The sequence below is a fragment of the Zootoca vivipara genome, chromosome 5, assembly GCF_965207765.1.
Source record: "Zootoca vivipara chromosome 5, rZooViv2.hap1.1, whole genome shotgun sequence".
NCBI classification, from domain to species: Eukaryota; Metazoa; Chordata; class Lepidosauria; order Squamata; family Lacertidae; genus Zootoca; species Zootoca vivipara.
In genome coordinates this window covers 32,313,447-32,333,880 of record NC_142588.1, presented here as the reverse complement: position 1 = coordinate 32,333,880, position 20,434 = coordinate 32,313,447, and the positions used below count along the sequence as shown (strand labels likewise).

The window sequence follows — 20,434 nt, the reverse complement described above, 5'->3', positions numbered from 1 at the left end:
TCCCCCACGGCTGCATCAGTTCTGTGTCAGCAGATTTTGTGCAAGTAGCCTTAATTTCTACTGGATTACTAGGTTGTACTTTATGATAGTAATGTCAAACTTTGTTAAATGCAAGCTATTAAAATGTAAGACCAAGGTATGTCACCAAAAAAATAAATGAAAAACATACGGGAAGAAAACATTTTTTGCTTACCTGTTCCTGTTCATCAAGAGCAACCACATCTCTAATACACACTGAAGAAGACCTAGGTTTTAATAAACAGCAGAGAATTAGATCACTTTCATCAGCTACTATATAATTATCATATGCCTAGTGGCAAAGCAAGTCTGTACAAAGCATTGAAATGTAGATTACACTTCCTTGCATATTTTAAAAAAATATAACCCACCTGGAGATTTATGTTTATATTAAGTGGTATATAAATTGTATGTCTCCTTTTTTTTTTTGTCCTGTGTGTGTCATCATTATTATTTTGTATCCACTTAAGTTGTACCTGAGCCTCGAGCCACAACAACAGATCCAGGAGTACCCCCAAGTCACAGACCTGCTCCTTCAGAGGAAGTGTAACCCCATCAAGAGCAGGCAATCTCCCACCCATCTTCTCCCACCCACTAACAGTGTCTCAGTCTTATCTGGATTGAATTTCAGTTTGTTGGCTCTCATTCAGTCCATTACCGAGGCAAGACACTGGTCCAGAACTTCCACTCCCTCACCTGCAGATGTAAAGGGGAAATAGAGCTGAGTGTCCTCAGCATTCTGCTGACAACATACTTCAAACCTCCGGATAACCCTACCCAGTGGTTTCATGCAGATGTTACACAATGTGGGGGAGAGTATTGAGTCTTGTAGAACCCCACATTGAAGGTTCCAAGGGGCTGAAAAGCATTTCCCAAGCAACATCCTCTTGGAACGACCATCCAAGTAGGACTGGAACCATCACAAAGCAGTGCCACCCACCCTTAGTTCAGTGGTTGATGTTGGTTGATGGTATCGAAAGCTGCTGAGAGGTCGAGAAGAATTAACAGGGACATGTTTCCCTTGTCTCTCTCTCAACAGAGGTCATCATACAGGGCAACCAAAGGAGTTTCTGTGCCAAACCATGTTTGAAATGGACTGTGCCCATGTTGAAAGCCTTGGTAGAAATGCAAGAGTCAGCTGCACCCACTCCACTCTTGAGGAGAGAACCCACAGAACTTGTTTATGCTCACGATTCCCCATTGAGCCATGGGCACATGGCCAAAATCCTGCCACCTACTGTAACCTCTAAATGGGACAGAGATGCCTGTATTTAATAAGAACATAATAAAAGCCTGCTGGATTAGGCCAGTGGCTGACAGGAGCTTGCCTTCAACAGCTCACTTGCTAGCTGCCTAGCAAAATCAGAGACACGGAGAGCTTCTTTCAGTGCTTTATTTCAATCAATGAACACACACAGAGACATGGAATGTAAACCTCAACACCTGAACCGACGTTGCTCAGAATGATGCTCCTGCCTTCCCCCTAGCTGTTACCGCCTAGTCCTCAGACTCCTCCTGCAGTCTACGGTGGCTTCTAAGGAAATCCCTTTGTGCCTGTTTAGCTTTCTGCTCTGAGACCTGGGGGAAGGAAGGGGCTCTTGCATACTCTCCAGAGACACCATGTCACTTGGCTGTTGTTCTGAGTTAGCACCAGAGCCGGCGTCTTAATCCAGTATCTCTCCTTGAAGCTCCTTGACATGTTTTGGGAACAGGCAAGTAAGACTGGAATGTCATGAGAGAGATGCAAGGTCAATGAATTCTACTATCAGTTGTGTCAGTGCCAGCAGGTAGAATTAATTTGATGATGAGCAATAGGTAATTAGGGGCGGGGAACACCTCAGTTTACAAATTGATCATGAATACACATTATGCAGACCCATTGCAGCATCTACAATCACATGGAATATATACAGTTAGTGACTTTTATAACATTTTATTTGTACTTCTGCATGAGATATAATACATCAGGGAATTGTTTCTTTGGAATATCAAGACCCCATAAAGAATTGGCATGCTGCCATTCAGGAATATACTTATGGAAAACTAAATTAGAGATTTGAGGAAGCAACAACTGAATGTCCTTTCTGTTTTCTATAATATTATGTCCACCATACCACACGGCAGTTGGCACAACCATGTCTTCAATTTTATAGAATGGAGGAGTGGTCTGTGGATGAAAATATCAGAATGATTAAAATGGGTTTCACCTACCAATCTTAGATTTTTAACCTGTTTTCTAAGCCTTCTGATTGTTCATATGCAGGGCCATCAAAACTCTGGGATGTGTGACCTATGGTCCTGGAAAATGGTACCTTGAGTATTATTTTCAACTGTTCTTCTTCAATATCTTAATGGATCTGTGATGTATTAATGATTTGCTGTATATTGTTGACATATGTGTCCAGGATAATTATTGGATGACTGATTGAGCATAGCATATGCTAACATTGTGGGATGTACGATGACATTGAGGATCTGTGTCAGGGGTAACGTGTATGTCTGACAAAGCGACAAATGGTTCAGCTTGGTACTTTTAGGCTCTGGACTTCACGGTCTTGCAGGCTTGAGGTTTAGAAGGTTTTAGAAAGCTACGCAAGATATTTCTTCCCCACTACCATTTCATTGCTTCACAACTGCTTCTACATTCCTGCTTCTGCAAACAAAATAACAGTTTTGAAACTATTGTCTGTCTGTCTATCTATCTATCTCTCCATCTACCTATCATCTATCCACATACACAAACACATTCATGCAGAGCATGTGCGGCTTTATGTTTTAAAAAGCACTTAAAACATAGCACCATCATGACTACAGGAATAATTTTGAGTTTGCTTCTGCTCTGAGGCTAAACACATCTCCTTGGGAATAAGCAACATTCCAATGTAAGGAAAGGATAATACGATAAATGAAATGAAATAAGCATCTGTAACCACATAGAGGCCAGGGTGGTCACCCCTGACTATAAAAACCTTTACAAAAGAATGAGGAAGGAAAATGCTGTTGTTGGAGCACGGCATGCCCATGCTGGCCAAGGTGCTGACACTGCACTTGTTTGCCTTTGCCTGAGTTATCTGGTGCTCTTTGGGTGATCATCTGGGCTGTGGAATCCAGGACCTCAGCCATGAGGCCCAGGCATGGCTGTAGTGTACAAGGAAGCATTAAGGGTTTACCAGGAGAGAGATGGGATCTAAGTTTACAATGTCAGTATCCAGCTGTCTTGGGAGACAATGGAATGTGATTCCAGCGGTGAAGTCAAACCGCTGCATTAGCAGCACCCAGGTGACCTCGCCAGTGACGCAAGCCTGGGCAGTGTGCATGGCATCCCTGGGGTGTCTGGACAACAAGACCCCACTCTCGGCTCATGGATGTGTTCCAAAGGAAATAAGAACAATACATTTGGCATCACCTTGGCTGCAGAAGTTGTACAAGGTGCCATCCAACCATCTCAGGGACTCTGCAACTGTGCAAGGTTTACTCCTTTTCTTTTCATGACCCACTAAGTTTATTGAGAGCTAGTCCCAAATAAATATGCAGCTTTAACACATTTAAATCTATGACAAATCCCCATCACCACAACCCTTATAATTACCGTATTGTATACAGCCTTATTCTTACTGCCATAGTCAAAATAGAAAGACTTTATTGTCACTGTACCACTTTACAGTGAGATTAAATGAGCCCCTCATCCCCCCACCATATCTGCCAAGTTTTCACTTTTCTCACGAGGAAGCCTATTCAGCATAAGGGAAAATCCCTGTAAAAAAGGGATAACTTGGCAGCTATGCCCCCCACCCACCCACAATCTCTGCTGTCTCACGACCACCAACCCCGAACGTTAGCTGCAATGTTGCTGTCTTCCATTCAGCAGTCTCACGGCCCATGGGTATAAATTGTTCTTTAACCTGTTGGTGCAGCTTATCGTGCTTCTATATGTTCTGCCCGAGGGCAGAAGATTAAAAAGGTGCTGGCCAGGGTGTGAGTCATCCCTGAGAATGCTCCTCGCTCTTCTCCGGCGGGCTAGGGACAAAGGTGAGAGCTGTTTCCTAGTTACGCTGGATCTCTCAGCTGCTTTTCATACCATCGACCATAGCATCCTTCTGGACCATCTTGGGGGGGGGCTGGGAGCTGGGGGCACTGTTATACAATAGTTCCGCTCCTTCCTCCTGGGCTGTGTTCAGAAAGTGGTAGGGGGGATGAGTATTCAGACCCCCGGGCTCTCACTTGTGGGGTGCCTCAGGATTCTGTCCTCTCCCCCATGCTTTTCAACATCTACACGCAGCCGCTGGGAAAGATAATCAGGGGGTTTGGGTTGGGTGTTCATCACTATGCGGATGATACCCAGCTCTAACTCTGTTTCAAATCAGAACCAGTCCTGTGTGAGTGTCTGGAGGTGGTTGGAGGATGGATGGTGGCTAAGAGATTGGGGTTGAATCCTGACAAGACAGAATTACTGTTTTGGGGGGACAGGAGGAGGGCAGGTGTGGAGGACTCCCTGGTCCTGAATGGGATAACTGTGCCCCTGAAGGACCAGGTGCAAGGGCGTACCCACCATGCGGCAAGTTAGGGCAGCTGCCCTACTCTAGAAGCAGGGCTGGTGGGCAGAGGCGGAGCACAGCCCGGCGGAGCGCGAGTTCGCCATTCCCGCCGCACCGCGCCGCACCCTCCCTCCAGCTCCCCGGCGCGCCCTCAGGCAAGGCCAAGCGCGGCGGGGAACCAGGGAGCGCGGCGCGGTGGGCGGGAACGCCGAACTCGCGCTCCGCTGGGCTGGGCTCCGCCTCCGCCCACCAGCCCTGCTGCTAGGGAGGGGCACAGCCCGGCGGAGCGCGAGTTCGCCGTTCCCGCCCGCCGCGCTGCGCCCTCCCTCCAGCTCCCCGTCGCGCCCTCTGGCAAGGCCAAGCGCGGCGGGGAACCAGAGAGCGCGGCGCGGCGGGCGGGAACGCTGAACTCGCGCTCCGCTGGGCTGGGCTCCGCCTCCGCCCACCAGCCCTGCTTCTAGGGAGGGGCACAGCCCGGCGGAGCGCGAGTTCGCTGTTCCCGCCCACTTTGTGGCCCCTCCCCTTCCGTGCCTTGGCCCCTCCCCTTGCCCCCCCCCCTAGTTTTGATCCTGGGTACGCCCATGACCAGGTGCACAGCCTGGGAGTCATTTTGGACTCACAGCTGTCCAAGGAGGCACAGGTCAATTCTGTGTCCAGCGTAGCTCTTTACTAGCTCTATCTGGTACGCAGCCTGAGTCCCTACCTGCCTGCGGACTGCCTCACCAGAATGGTGCATGCTCTAGTTATCTCCTGCTTGGACTACTGCAATGCGCTCTATGTGGGGATACCTTTGAAGGTGACCCGGAAACTACAACTAATCCAGAATGTGGCAGCTAGACTGGTGACTGGGAGTGGCTGCTGAGAACAAATAACACTGATCTTGAAAGATCTACATTGGCTCCCAGTACATTTCCGAGCACAATTCAAAGTGTTGGTGCTGACCTTTAAAGCCCTAAACGGCCTCGGTCCAGTATACCTGAAGGAGCGTCTCCACCCCCATCATTCTGCTCAGACAATGAGGTCCAGCGCCAAGGGTCTTCTGGCGGTTCCCTCGCTGCAAGAAGCCAAGTTACAGGGAACCAGGTAGAGGGCCTTCTTGGTAGTGGCACCAGCCCTGTGGAATGCCCTCCCATCAGATGTTAAAGAGAAAAACAACTACCAGACTTTTAGAAGACATCTGAAGGCAGCCCTGTTTAGGGAAGCTTTTAATGTTTAACAGACTATTGTATTTTTATATTTTGTTGGAAGCTGCCGAGAATGGCTGGGGAAACCCAGTCAGATGAGCGGGGTATAAATAATATAGTATTAGTATTATTTATTTGTCTACCTCCTTCTTATTCAATTTATTTGAGAGTGTAAACAAGCTGATGGGGAGAGAGAGAGACAATGTACACTTCAAGTAAGTCTATCAGCAACTATTAGTTATGCTAGTACAGAGGTGGCAAACCTTTTTGGATCTCTGGGCCAGATCCTTAAGAGGATCAATCTCATGGGCAAAATTTGATGGGGTGGGGCCACACACCTATCAATCACTTGGCATCATTATGTCATCACATAATCTGCAGGTGGGTTGTCCCATCCACCTCCACAAAATCCCTTGCACAGTTTTTCTCAAGAGTGCTTGGAAACCACACCCAGGGTGTGTTGTCAGCCCCATGTCTGGCACTATGGGAAGGTCAGAGTTCAGGGCTGGGAAAGGGCTTGTTTTCCCCCTTCTGGCTCCTTGATGGGGACAAGAGAAAAAAAGGCAGCAGTAAAGAGAAGGAATCCTGCTTGCTGTCACCACTTGCAAAATACTGCTTTGTTTTGCCCTTGGATAGAATGGAAACCAAAGCAACATGTGCTACTTGTGAACTGTTCAGATGCATTTGTCTGGTTAGCCGTTCTGAAAATACAAGATTCTAGACTGTGGGCATATTCTTATGTTACTATATCAGCTTTAGTTTCAACTTTAATATGGAATACAGTATAGGAAACATATACTTTAAATATAGAATTTATTTGAACTTCTGCATCAGTTTAAGCACGTCAGGGTATAGCTGCTTTGGAGCATCGAGACCGAATATATAATCCAGATGCTGCCAATCAGGGATATTCTTGTAAAAAACTAAATGGGGGATTCGAGGGATTAAGAGCTGAATATCCCTTTCGTCTTCCATAATGTCCTGTCCTCCACTCCACAAAGCTGTTGGCACTTCCATGCATTCTATTTTATAAAATGGAGGTGTGGTCTGTAGGTGAGAAAAAAACAGAAATAGCTTTCAGTGATGGCGCTGACAAATTTTCTTACCTTTCGGACATTTGCTGATTCAAAACCTTCAGTGTTCTGAGATGTATGACATCTGATTTTTTTTTCCATTTATCCATTTCCCCCTCTTTAATACTTGAATGTTTTCTCTGGGCCAGTAATACATAGGAAAACCTCCTGTGTGTTAGTTACATTAAGTACATTTTTGCAGATCCATTAATTTGGTGGTTGAAGATTAATTACTCTAATGTATAATATTATGCTCCGGATCATGTGAATCAAGATCAGAAAGGAATGTGTGGAGTGACGATCCCATAAATATGTAATAGCAAAAATGGATATCAATGCAGGAATGTAATTTACATTTTTCATCCACATTTACTTAGTGACAGTTAATGATATCCTACAATAGTTTGCTACAACCTGAGGAAGAACATTACGAAATTTTACTGGCTCCTTTGTTTAGGAAATTCTAGCATTTTAATGTTGAGAAGAGAAAATGATTTCTCTAATGTGCAGAGGGCACCACACTAAGGCTGCCAATCAGATTCAAATAATAATAATAATAATAATAATAATAATAATAATAATAATAATAATTTATTTATACCCCCGCCCATCTGGCTGGACATCCCCAGCCACTCTGGGCGGCTTCCAACAGAATATGAAAATACAATAGTCTGTTAAATATTAAAAGCTTCCCTAAACAGGGCTGTCTTCAGATGTCTTCTAAAAGTCTGGTAGTTGTTCTCTTTGACATCTGGTGGGAGGGCGTTCCACAGGGCGGGTGCCACTTGGAGCCTTATAAGCTGCGGTGGTGAGTATGGGGCCCGCCCCCAGGTCCAAGGTGGAAAATGGGCTCCAAGTGGGAGCAGTCCTCCCCAATACTCATAGGCAGAGCAGCAGCAGCAGCAATGTCCCGAGGCCTCCTTGGAGCCTTATAAGCCGCGGAGGTGAGTATGGGGCCTGCCCCCAGGCCCAAGATGGAAAATGGGCTTCATTTTGTTGAATGTTGAATTCAACAAAAGTTGTCATGTTAAGCTGACCATCTCTGCTGATCTCTGTTGATTCCCACACGTAATGAATATTTAGTGAACACATCACAGTTAAAATGATGATGCTGACAAGATGAAAATAATTCCAAAGACATTAATGAGAATAACAATCATGGGAGGTACAGAATGAAAAAGAAGAGCACCTATGCACATTTAATCATTTGAAAACATGTTACAATATTAAAAAGGAAAGAACTGATTACTCAAGAAGAAATATGATGGGGCGTTGCTGTTTTTTTTAAGAAAGTAGAGGGATATCTAGTAAGGAAATTAAAAGAAGCAGAGGTCAGGATCCAGACTGGAATGCATATTTGTTATTTGTCTGTTTGCTTCCATAGAAATAAAGCCATCGGATCGTATCCAGCCCTGCAGATCTGTTTCTGCTATAGACCTCTGCATGCACTACTGAACTTCTGCCAACCAGCACACTCTCAAAATCTGTGCCAAGAATTGAGAGAGGCCCCAGAGCAGAGGCAAGTGGTACTCTGTGTGCACAGTGTTGGATATATCCCATAATTTCAGCCTATTCTCTGTGCTTCCTTGATGTTCTCTCAGTCTTTAAGAGTTCCTGAAGGAAGTGTGCAAGAATTCAAACATTACAGCATTTTTTTTAACGCAGAATTTTAAAACAGAACCCAAACCCATCCTTTTCCTTACCATATTGTATACAACTTTGTTCCTGCATCCATAATCAAAAAATCTAAATTTATGTGTCCTGGTGATCTAGAAGAAGGACAAGAATTATGTAGAGTTTGAAAATTTTAATTTTGAAACATAGTCATGTGCAAATACAAAATTGCTATAATTCCTCCTCATGCAATATTTATAAAACCTCTTGCTAAAATAGTGGAGCCCTTTAAAAATATGTGTAAAAATATTTAATTTATTTAAGGAATTAATATATAATATTTTATATCACTTAATATACATGATCCCTAAGTGGTTTACATAGAATAGATAGATAGATAGATAGATAGATAGATAGATAGATAGATAGATAGAAATATTTATCACAAACTAAAACAATAAAACAGTTAACATATATCAATAAAAGCCAAACTATTTTTGTAACTATTGTTTCCACCAGAAAAGTGTCATGTGGAGCATATTCCAGAGGGTGAATATCACTGAAAATCTTAGCAATCTTTTGAGGGCATACAAAGGTATCCGGGTGGCGTTGTGGGTTAAACCACAGAGCCTAGGGCTTGCCAATCAGAAGGTTGGCGGTTCGAATCCCTGTGACGGGGTGAGCTCCCGTTGTTCGGTCCCTGCTCCTGCCCACCTAGCAGTTCGAAAGCACATCAAAGTGCAAGTAGATAAATAGGTACCACTCCAAGCGGGAAGGTAAATGGCGTTTTCGTGTGCTTCTCTGGTTCACCAGAAGCGGCTTAGTCATTCTGGCCACATGACCCGGAAGCTGTACACCAGCTCCCTTGGCCAATAAAGCGAGATGAGTGCCGCAACCCCAGAGTCGTTCACGACTAGACCTAATGGTCTGGGGTCCCTTTACCTTTAAAGGTATCCTAGTCCCAAGTTGTCTAGGGCCTGTGCTGATCTTTAAATATTGGTGTAATCAGTGCTTTTTCTCTTAAAAAAATAATAATTAGGTGTGCTCTCATTTTGGCTTCTCCCTCTTCCCGCTCAGCCCCCTTCCTCTCCTACAACTCCCTCCCAACCCCCAGACGAGGGACTTGAGGCAGTGGCGCTGAGAGTACGGGAAAAGCCCACGGCCATGGCGGAGTTGGCTTAAGTGAGGAGGGGCAAGCGCTCACCGGCTGGCTTTAGCCCAGGAGGAGGAGGAGGAGGAGGAGGAGACTGTTGCCTCCACCACTGCCACCCCATACTCCCCTCCCCAGGCACCGGCGGGGAGAATGATAGAGCTCCAGTCTGCACTGCTACTGTGGAGACAGCTGGCATGTCGGTCCGTCTGTCTGTCGGTCAGTCAGTCAGTCAGTCAGTCGGGGCAACACAAAATGTTTAGGGATATGCCTACCCCGCTACCCCCCCCCCCTGAAAAAAGCACTGGGTGTAATATATGTAAAACTAAGGACTCCCCTAACCACCCTGGCATACCCTCCAACATTTCTCAGATGAAAATAAGAGGCATTTCTCACTCTCCCCCAACTGACCCTCCTTGACACCCCATGTTTTTGGCCCTTCCCCGCCACCACAGAGCATTTCTTACCAGGAGAATGATGAGTGCCAGTACTGTAGCAATGGGGTGCAGTACACATGCCCTCCACTGCCCTGAGAAAATCCCTTCATTCTAATTTTATTTTATTTTATTCTTTGGTAAATTCACAAAAAGAAACTTATACACTAAAATATAAGTTTTCGAAAGGGGCAAGATTAGATGTAGATTGGGGGGGGGCTTTTTATTAAATAGACAAATAAAGACTCCTTGTGCTCTGCTCCAATCCCCTTTTCCTCCCACCCAGGGTAGCCCTGCCCTCTGCCTGCCCCTCAGAGCAGGCACTTCACACAAGGCTGGGCTGCCACAGTGGCTCCTTCTCAGCCGCAGCCATTGCTCAGTACAACCGCTTGCTCATCCACCTCCCCAAGTTCAGTGGTGGCAGCCACTGGTGGGAGGATGAAGGACATTCCAGGAACAAATCAGAAGCTGGGTTAGCTTTCGTCATTCGGGGACTGTCCCTGGAAATTCAGGACATTTGGAAGGTATGCCCTACCCATGTGATTATTAATAAACACATACTCTAAACAGCACATTCAGTCAAAATACCAAACTTTGAACTAAGGCTTTGGCACTGCACTGAAGACAGTCATCAAAATCTACCTGGCTCCAGTGGTCCACTGCTTTCACAGAAGAAAAATCAGGAAAGATTCCAACATACATGTCTGCTCGACTCTGGAAAAACAAGGTAAGGTGTCCTGCCTGAAGTTACGTGCTGTGTGAGAGCAGCAAACACATTCCACAGTCTCTCTTATTGTCCTCCCTTCCAATGAAGCTTTTGTGTAGCATCCTCCACCCGGGTTTTCCAGTCCTAATTCTCTTCCTTGACTGGTTAGGGGCAACACTGCAGCGTGAACCAGCACAATACCAGGGCTTCATATGATACCTATATGCTTTATGTTCTGAACTCATACTCTACAAATAACATCTTGCATAGCTTATTTTATGTTGCAGAGCAACATCCTAGAAATAGTCAGCAGCAACTTTCACCCTACAGAGAAATCTCATCTAAATGGAGGGCGCTCTGCAACTTGGGGTACACTATAGAGAAGGCTCACTCAACGAGCCACACACATCAACAGAACTGCAAGCCTGACCCAGGTTCTTTATTAGAATTCAATATCAAAATATAACATGAAAACAATTGTACAGTGTGTGCTGGGCGGCTATAGTGCTGCTGCTGCTCCATAATGTATTCATGTGTAGATGCTCGCTTTTCTTTTTCTTTTGCCGAAAGATATAAAGAGAAAGCACCTACCACATTGAAGTTTTTCTCGTTAAATCCCACCCCAAGGGAAAGGAACCGGAGGCACCATTTGTCTATAACTGGGTAGCTGCATATCTTGGCAGTGAGGGCTTTCAATTCCTTGCTAAGAAGACAGTATTCTTTATTGCCCCATATAAGCTGAAATACAAAAATGTGCAAATGATTCCAAATTTGCTTAGAAGCCTTTAGCTCTTTATCACAGTCATAACACAAAAATGGATGAGTGTTTGGAGATCCCTTCTTTTATCCAGCTCACTTACAAATTGGACAAAGGGGAATCACCCAAAACTCAAAACTGTTCAGAAATAATTACGTTGAGTCCATTGTAATTAAATCATATAAGAAATGCTTACTCTTCTGAGTCCATCAGGAACTACCAAAAGTTTATAGAAAAGTCCTTTGCTGTTTACCAATGTGTAGCCAGGAGCAAATGACAGATAGAGACTGATTTTCGGAGCAAGCTGAGGAATGGTGGAAAAGGTAATAAAACCTGCAAAAAAACAAAGTATTCCATAAATGGGAGCCGTAAGTATTTGGGACAGTGCATTGGGGTGGGGAACAATACTTGCATTGTTCTTGTGCCCCTATGAATCCTTAAACAGTGCACTCCTTTCCTGGCTACTCAGAAGTCCTACAGAATGCAGTGGGACTAGGGATTAACCAATTGGTCAATTTCAGATTCTCTCTCTTCCTAATTTTTCCAGTCCAAAATTCAGTTTTCCACACTTCCACATCAGTTTGTGATTCTGTTCCACGAATAGATGCTTTTAATCAGCAGAGGAACCCTAACTGGCTTTCACCTTAAGCAATTATCTCTTTCTAGTGTGTAAGTGGCTCTTTATGCTGTCCCTGAGTTGCAAACCATTTGCCAAAAGAAAAAAGAAAAGCATACAGGATTCACCTTAGTTACAGTTGATGAGTCTTCCTAGAGACCCAGTACTGCATATTCAACAAGGATGCAAGGATGAAATACATTTCAATAACTTGATCATAACTTACCCAGTGTCCCACCTTGAGAATGGCCAATATAATATAATTTTTCTTGCCTAGTTTTCTTTAGGATGAAGTCTATAGTTGCTGGAATATCATATATTGCTATTTCATGAAAACTGAAATATAGACATACAAAACACAGATGTTGTATTGCCCACCTACGCTTAGATACAGAAACAGAAGATCCTGGAAGAACCTCTTTCTCGCTTAGACAAACAACCACCACTGTATAAAACAAGGATGGGGGAACCTGTGGACCTCCCAGTGTTACTCTGCCCCTTCCTTCTTAAGGTAAACATCTAACAGCATAATACTAACCATGTCAATTCAAAGTAAATTCAGTGGGCCTTAATCTTAAATAACTGTAACTTAATCTGTAACTGTAACTGTAACTGTAACTGTAACTTAATCTGTAACTGTAGCTTAATCTGTAACTGTAATTTAAGTAACTTAATCTTAAGTAACACAGTAGTGGCACCCCGTAACAGGGTGCTGCTTGCGCGGCAGCCCGTACAGACTGTACGGAGGCTAGGGGCGGGCCAAGGAGGGGCATGCCGAGTGTCACCCCTCAGGATGGCACCCGGTGCGGACCGCCCCAACCCCCCCTGACTGGGGTTATATGTGTAATAATATACAGATATTATATGCATATACTGTACATGCCAGATTTCCTAAAGTAATCAGTGCCTAAATACATACAACAATACATGTAACTGAGGTATTAATATTTATAAAATTATGCATAGAAAAACAGTACCACTCATAGAGCTTGGCTCTTTTATTTGTATTGTGCATACAATTATATTGCATGCAATTCTGTAACAGGGGAGTAGTGTAGATATTGCTAAGGGGTTAACCGTATAGAGTTATGCAGAGTCAAACATATTGCTACAAGACCTCAAATGGAACATCTTCTGCCATGCTTCAAAGCCCTGTCCAAGAGTGCTTTCCCTACAAGATAAGGTTGCTATAGCTGTATGTCAGGGACAGCACTCAGGAAAAGCGTACATCTTGCCTAAGCTCCAAAATGCCCTTTTAGCATACCTGAAATTCCAAAATTCTTCTTGGTCAATTGACAAGGTCTTGTGCCTTCTAGACCAGCTGCTCCCTCTAGTGTTTATTATCCAAACATCATAGCCAGCATCTGCCAGGAAGAATCCCAGGCTATTGTTGGGAAGATTGGCAATCCAGCACCTACCTTCAGCAAGCAAGCCATGTACTAGTAAAACAACAGGTTTAGGTCCTGGGAAAGAAAGCACAGAAATATAATCTAGGGGGGTGACCTCAAAACTTCCCACCGTGATGCTTTGTAGTGATGACTCCAGCAGGATACATCTGAACTTCCAGAGTTCCTGAACAAATGTCATTTTTTTCTAGGCCAGACATGGTTACTTGTTCCTGTAATTATTTTGCACCTCTTATTACCACCTAACATTTCACAGATAAAAAGAGGGATGTTCTTATGGTACTCTTCATACACCAAGGACCACTACCCCCCCCCCAATCCCACAACCTGGCCCTGTGCCCCACAGACCACATTATATACTGATGCTGCTGTCTTTCAGGGATTACTCAGCTATAGCCTGGCTTCAAAATCAGGATATGTTAGTAAACATTTGTTTTGATCTTAAGCATGTCTAAATGAATGAATGTTTATAGCCCGATCCCATGCACATCCACTCAGAAAGTAAATATCGCGTAAAATTTAAACAGGAAGAGTCTCATTTCTCTTTCATTCCAGGATAAGTACATGTGGCTAAAATCAATTTTAAGAGGGAATAGCCAACCTGGTGCTCTCTAGATGTTGTGGCTTCCATCTCCCTTGGGCTCCAATCAGTAGAGCCAATGATCAGAGATGATGGGAGTTGCAATTTACAGCAGAGCGTGATTTTGATTACCCCGTTTTATACAGCGTGACAAAGGAGTGAGCACTATTGATCCAGAAGGCCATACAATAAAATAAATGAAACAGTTTTTAACAGGGTAAGGTTTGAGAAGACAAGAATTCTCCCTAGTGAACAGGGACACTTTAGCTTATTTATTTATTTATTAATTATAGCTATCTGCTGGGGCCTTCCCACCCCCACCCCCGAAATGAAACCCAAACGACTTACAAAAAAGAAAGTTAAGGTATTATATGAATCCAAATGCACAGCTGTTACATTCCAAAATTACCTGTCTTGCCAGAACTGTGCATTCCACAAGGAATTCTGTTTGCTTGTAAGTAATAGCCATCCTCCGTCAGAATTTCATGCTCTTCACTGGGGTACCCCCAATATTGAATGATTTCATTCTGCAGTTTGGGAGGAAAAGAAATCATGGCCCCATCCCACACTCCAAGGCATATAAGCATAGCCAAGATAAATTATTTTACGAGCCAGCCCCTAAGCCACAGGTCCCCTTCACATGTTGGTGGGTGGACTACAACTTGCATAATCCTTGCCCGGGGACAGCAGATGTCAAGGCAATAAGCAACTATTTTACTTTTAGAAGACAACTGAAGGCAGCCCTGTTTAGGGAAGTTTTTAATGTTTGATGCTGTACTGCTTTTTAATATTCATTTGGAAGCCGCCTAACAGCAGCATAAGAGGGCAAGTGTAGAAAGAGTAAGCACCAAAAAGCTCAAAGCTAAAGCCCAGTTCACACATTAGAGCTGTCAATGAGGCTAATTTTAATTCCATCTAACAAAGGTATAGGCAATGTGGTACCCTCCAATTTTATTTTATTTTTTTAACTACAACCCCCATCTTCTCTGATCATTAGCCCTGCTGGCTAGAACTGATGGGAATTGGAATCAATTTTGGCTGTCTTTGTCCGAATAGCACCAATCAACATTAGGCCAATATTTTTTGTGTGCAGTGGCCCAGCATGTTGATTGCCTCTGGTTTTCTCCATGCTGGTTCAAAACAGTCAAAGAAGAATCATTCTGTGCTACTTTAAGGCAAATTGCTTAATTTGTGTGGTAAACCAGCACACAGAAATACATAAGATGTATGCCAAGTTTTTCATAATGGACTCATGTTTGCCTTCAGGTAATAATCTCCTGTAAACACAGGCAGGCTCAAAGTCAACATTTACATTAAGCTAGGCCCTCTGAACTTTCCACAGGGCATAAATTAGCCTGACTCGGTCATTCACCTAACCAGAAAAGATGGCTTGTGTCAAACACTTGCAATTGAATCATCAGTTTCTTTGGGATAACCCACACAGGATCTGAAATTCTGCAGGAAATGCCTTTGAATACGCAACTTACAATAGTCATAAATTCTTGAGGATTCAAATGTCTTCCACTTATAGCTTCTTCCGCAGTGGAAGCCTCTTGGATTAAGCAGGCCACTACCAAAACGAGCCACATTGTAGGCCTGGGTAAAGCAATACCAGTAGTTTCAAAGAAATACAATATCAATGTATTACAATATTCTTAAATGTTTTTACATTTGCATTTGACATCTGGAGACCTTATGAGACAGCAGATGTACGGTGGCAATCAGTGTTTGGCAATATTTGATAAATGACACAGAGTAGAATAGCCACTCTCCACAATAAATGAAGGGCACCCTTTGCATGCCTGAGCGCAGCACCCCCGATCCTACGTGACTCCCGGCAGAGCACACCTGGACCACCTCCCCAAGTCGTGAACCCTGAGGTTCCCACCAAACCTCAGTTTAAATAACAAAATCGTGACTGGGGAGGTGGAGCCAGGGGAGCGGACCAAGTAAGCATATAAGGGGGTGGAGCCTACCTAGGAGCTCTCAGTTGGCTCCAGAGTTTCAACCGCCCTACCCTCATTTCGTTTAGGCCTTTTATTGCAGGTTAACTTCTTCTTTACAGATATGCAGGCGCTGCTACAGTGTTGCAATGGTTGCTGTTAAAGAACCGGGAAGGAATTTTCCTAACATTGGCAGGTTTCACCTTTCCCGTAGCAAAACATCACAACTTTGCTGGTTTCAGGCCTTGAGAGGAATCCTTTAGTCTATCTTCCCTCAATGGCGGGGGGCGTGAAGTCGTGACACCCCCCCCCCATGGGTGCGATCCTAGAGTTCCCCGTTTAATGGGTTGTGTTGAGGGGAGTCACTGGCCATATGCTGAATGGTTGTCAGTGCACTCCCCTGTGTTGCGGTGAAATGAGGGGTGGGCTCTCTGCTTAAATGTACGTCATCCAGAGCCAGCCCAATCCCCAGACAGACTGGTTAACCCTGATGTGCCCCAGATCCCCGCCCAGGGGCTCAGAGGGATAAACACTCAATGCCTAAGCCAAGGTCTTCCTACATCTGAAAGTTTAATAAAGTTGTAGCCAATTTTAATCCCATAACACATGTCATGTGTTATTATTCCCCCCGGGTGTTGCCTGGGGTCGGGGGTCTCCGCCTGGGCACGCAATGTAATAAAGCAAGTAATTACAGTGGTACCTCAGGTTAAATACTTAATTGGTTCTGGAAGTCCGTACTTAACCTGAAGCGTATTTAACCTGAAGCAAACTTTCCCATTGAAAGTAATGGAAAGTGAATTAATCCATTACAGACAAGTCCGCGGAATACTTAAATTGAAAGTACTCAACCTGAAGAGTACTTAAGACAAGGTAGGACTGTATTTTGTTCAACTTGTCAAAAATCGATTTTTGGTATCAACTCTGGGTGTGAGACAAAATTCACATTCCAAAATTTGGAAAAGTTAATTCCAGTGCTAGAATTAACCAACTACTGCCAAAATTATCTATGTGCCACTGATTCACCAATTAATAAGAGGATTGCACATTCCTGAGAACAAGAGTGAGGAGAAAACATAGTACCCAAAATTATGACGCAAACTGCATCTCACTGCAATGGGATGTGGGGAAAATCTTGCCTAGTACATGACACCAAAAAACAACAACAACAACAACAACAAAAACCCAACTCTTTATTTTATTTCTATTTTTTTAGTAGAATTTCCCAGGCCAGTAACCAATCTCCTGCCACGTCTCATGTCCAATAGGATTTTCTTTGTTTGTGCCAATTGTCAAAAGGGAGGTGGAGGGTAATTTCCACCAAGATTTTGACTGGGAAGGCTTCAAACCCCCTCCCAAGATCCTGTGCTGTCAAATGACACCCCACTTCCTGCTTTCAAATCTTTTAAAACCATGTTACAATTGTTCCTCATGTAATTAATGCCATGTCTAGCTAGGTCCACTGTTGTTCCAAATGGTGGAGACACCATAATCTGAAATCTCTTAATGTTGCTTGGCAATTAATAGAAACATTAGAATAAGGACAAATATGGGGTGAATGATAGGTATTGAATTCAATCCAAAACACAAATCTGTACCCCACAATTTATAAAATAAGATAATGGGCCTGAGCAAAAGTTAACTGTACAAATTCTTGCAGGACTGAATCCAATGATCATATTTGCACTTCACAAATGGACATTCATTCAGGTACTCCAATTGTGGGACTTCATCTGTTCTCCGCCAAAATATTTCTAGAGGATCCTATCATTTTGCATTTCTAGAGGATCCTATCATTTTGCAAAATATTTCTAGAGGATCCTATCATACAACAACACAGGCATAAGGAATTATTTTAACAATTGCATTGTATTGCTTTTCAGTGTTTTTATGTGGCCCTTACATTTTCTGAGAGACTGGTACAGTGGTACCTCGGTTTATGAACACAATTGGTTCCGGAAGTCTGTTCATAAACTGAAGCGTTCATAAACTGAAGCAAACTTTCCCATTGAAAGTAATGGAAAGTGAATTAATCCGTTCCAGATGGGTCCGCGGCGTTCGTAAACTGAAAATTCGTAAACCGAGGTGTTCATAAACCAAGGTTCCACTGTATAGAAATGCTTTTTAAAGATTACTTAATTTTATTTATAAAAATACAAAATTGCATGAGAATTTTCCCATATTCTTTTCTGGAAGCCTGAACAACACCCTGGAAGCCCAAACAATGTACTTCCAGCTGCTTTCTTTAAGTCAGTCTTTAAAAAAGCACATCCAGTTTTTTGTACTCAAAAGTACAGTAAGCCCTACTGGTTTCAATGCGACTTACAGGTGAGTACAGGTTAGCAAGCAAAGAGCTACAATGCTACAGACACTTACCTAGAAGAAAGCTCCACTGAATTCAAGGGAACTTACTTCTATGTATTGTAGAGACAAGCATAGGATTCCACTGCAAATCTCACAGTGTGAAGTGCTTTAATCCTACAAATTTCAATGGGACTTGAACATGTAAGTATGACATTATATTAAGCATTATTCGTTCATTGAGATTCGACATCTACAGGATTGAGCCTTATGATAATTAATAATCAGTTATATTTTCATTAAGAGAACAGTCTGAAAAATGGCCAGATAAAGAATATATCACCATAATCAAATTAAGAAGATCAGGTTTTAAAAAAATAAAATTAGCCCTTTGCTTACCTGCCCTTCATTCTCAGATGGAGCTGGGACCTTGAATAAATGTTGCAAAAGATCTAGAATGTAACAAACTGCAAGGAAGCAAGTCAATGTAGCAGTGCAGCGTTTAATTATACACAGGTGTGGTGGCATTAAAAATGATGAAATGGAAGCAGGGCTTATTCATTAGACCAGATTTGCCTGGAACATAATAGCTGACTAAAGACGCACAGCAAATCCATTTGAATTTCTGGATGCTATGTTGTGACTTAAGGACTTAAGAGGCAAACTAGTCTTCTCGGCAACTAAATACAATTTTAATTTTTTAAAAATATCACCATGGCTGTAATCTACCCAGTGTTGGGTATCCCTCATCATTCAGGAGGGCAGCCAGTTCTCTGCAGAGGTTTTTGTATCTTTTGTCAAATTTTTATTAAATTTTAAATCTTTACATATAAATTCCAGATTCCAAATATATTATACATTTCTCCTCTGCAGAAGTTTTTTTATAGGAGTTCAGGTGGCTTTACCAGGCAGGCGGGGAACAAATTTCCTAACATTATATTGCAATTCAAGCCCACATTTGCAGTATATTTGTAATGATTTGAGCTTAAGAACAAATTGGTGATGATCCAGGGCTTTTTTCGGCTGGAACTAACTGGAACTCAGCTCTGTCACCTCTCAGGTCCCATGGGAGACTTTGCGAGTCCCCAGGGTCTGGGGAGATGAATCTGAGCCACATGCAATTCTAAGTATTTTCAGAAAAGGTGTGTGGATCTTCTTCCAACAAGCCCCTCACCTAGCTTAAGTTCAAAGTATCTCCAATGAAAATGAATGGAAGAAAATGTTGGTGCTGTCATATTTGCTTAGGTTTTTTGTGAGTGCTGTGAATTTTTGAAACGAAACACTTGCGGTCAACACCACCCTGGATATAACTCCACATTGTCCCCAAATGAGGAAGATGTGCTCCCTAATCTCAGACACAGCAGAGGTTAATTATGATTAGTCTAGTATGATATACTCTACATGAGTAAAGATTATCACTGCACATTTTCAGGACTGAAACATGCATTGCAAATGTGTTCTGATGTGCTCTGTCTCAATTGAAACCATCATTTTATTGTGTTGGTTGGAAAACCTGTTCCTTTACTTTAGAATATAGAAATGTTTTGGATAATAAAAAGTTAAATTGATTTTTTTTTTTGAGACAGGAAAACTGCATTCAGCAGGAAGCAAGTGTTCTTCACATTTCAATTTTGTGTGTGTGTGTGTTTACTTTTTGGCAATGGATCTGTAGGTGTGATCATAGCTGCCAAGTTATCCCTTTTTTACAGGGATTTTCCCTTATGCTGAATAGGCTTCCTCGCGAGAAAAGTGAAAACTTGGCAGCTATGGGTGTGATCAATGCATGAATTCAAAAAGCTTCACATCTCCATTTTGGCAGAAACAGAACACAATGCACTCATTATTCACACTTTAGAATGTTCAGGGAGATGTACTTGCATTTTTATATACACAGATGCAACTTAATTTTGACTATGTACTTGAGCTTACTGACAAAGCAATAAATCTCAGTGACTCGTTGCAAATGTCTAAATAGACATTTGTAAATGTCTAACCATTGTAGCTTACCTGTTTTATCACATATATTTGTCACACTATTATATATTTAAATAAAACACTAGTCTAGGGTGTTTGAAACAAACACCTGTTTTTTCCAGGAAATTCAATAGGATATAATGTAT

At 43.0% G+C, this 20,434-nt stretch overlaps 1 protein-coding gene across 1 annotated transcript; it reads right to left on the bottom strand.

Moving 5' to 3' along the window:
• Positions 1-6,533: 6,533 nt before the first annotated feature.
• Positions 6,534-18,821, bottom strand: LOC118096228 (lipase member M-like). Its single transcript, XM_035137757.3, has 10 exons — positions 18,714-18,821; positions 15,561-15,669; positions 14,483-14,600; positions 13,352-13,550; positions 12,314-12,423; positions 11,668-11,804; positions 11,306-11,452; positions 10,651-10,722; positions 8,514-8,579; positions 6,534-6,784 (listed from the first exon to the last, which is right to left on the bottom strand). Exons 1-10 carry the CDS (start codon positions 18,722-18,724, stop codon positions 6,551-6,553), a joined length of 1,203 nt encoding a protein of 400 aa, XP_034993648.3. The 5' UTR covers positions 18,725-18,821; the 3' UTR covers positions 6,534-6,550.
• Between the last annotated feature and the right edge of the window lie 1,613 nt (positions 18,822-20,434).

Excerpts from the sequence above, each read along its gene's own strand:
- LOC118096228 (XM_035137757.3), bottom strand. Across the intron at positions 14,601-15,560 it reads CTCAAGAATTTATGACTATT|AATGAAATCATTCAATATTG; the intron begins GTAAGTTGCGTA and ends CCCAAACTGCAG. Across the intron at positions 11,453-11,667 it reads TTCCTGATGGACTCAGAAGA|CTTATATGGGGCAATAAAGA; the intron begins GTAAGCATTTCT and ends TTTGTATTTCAG.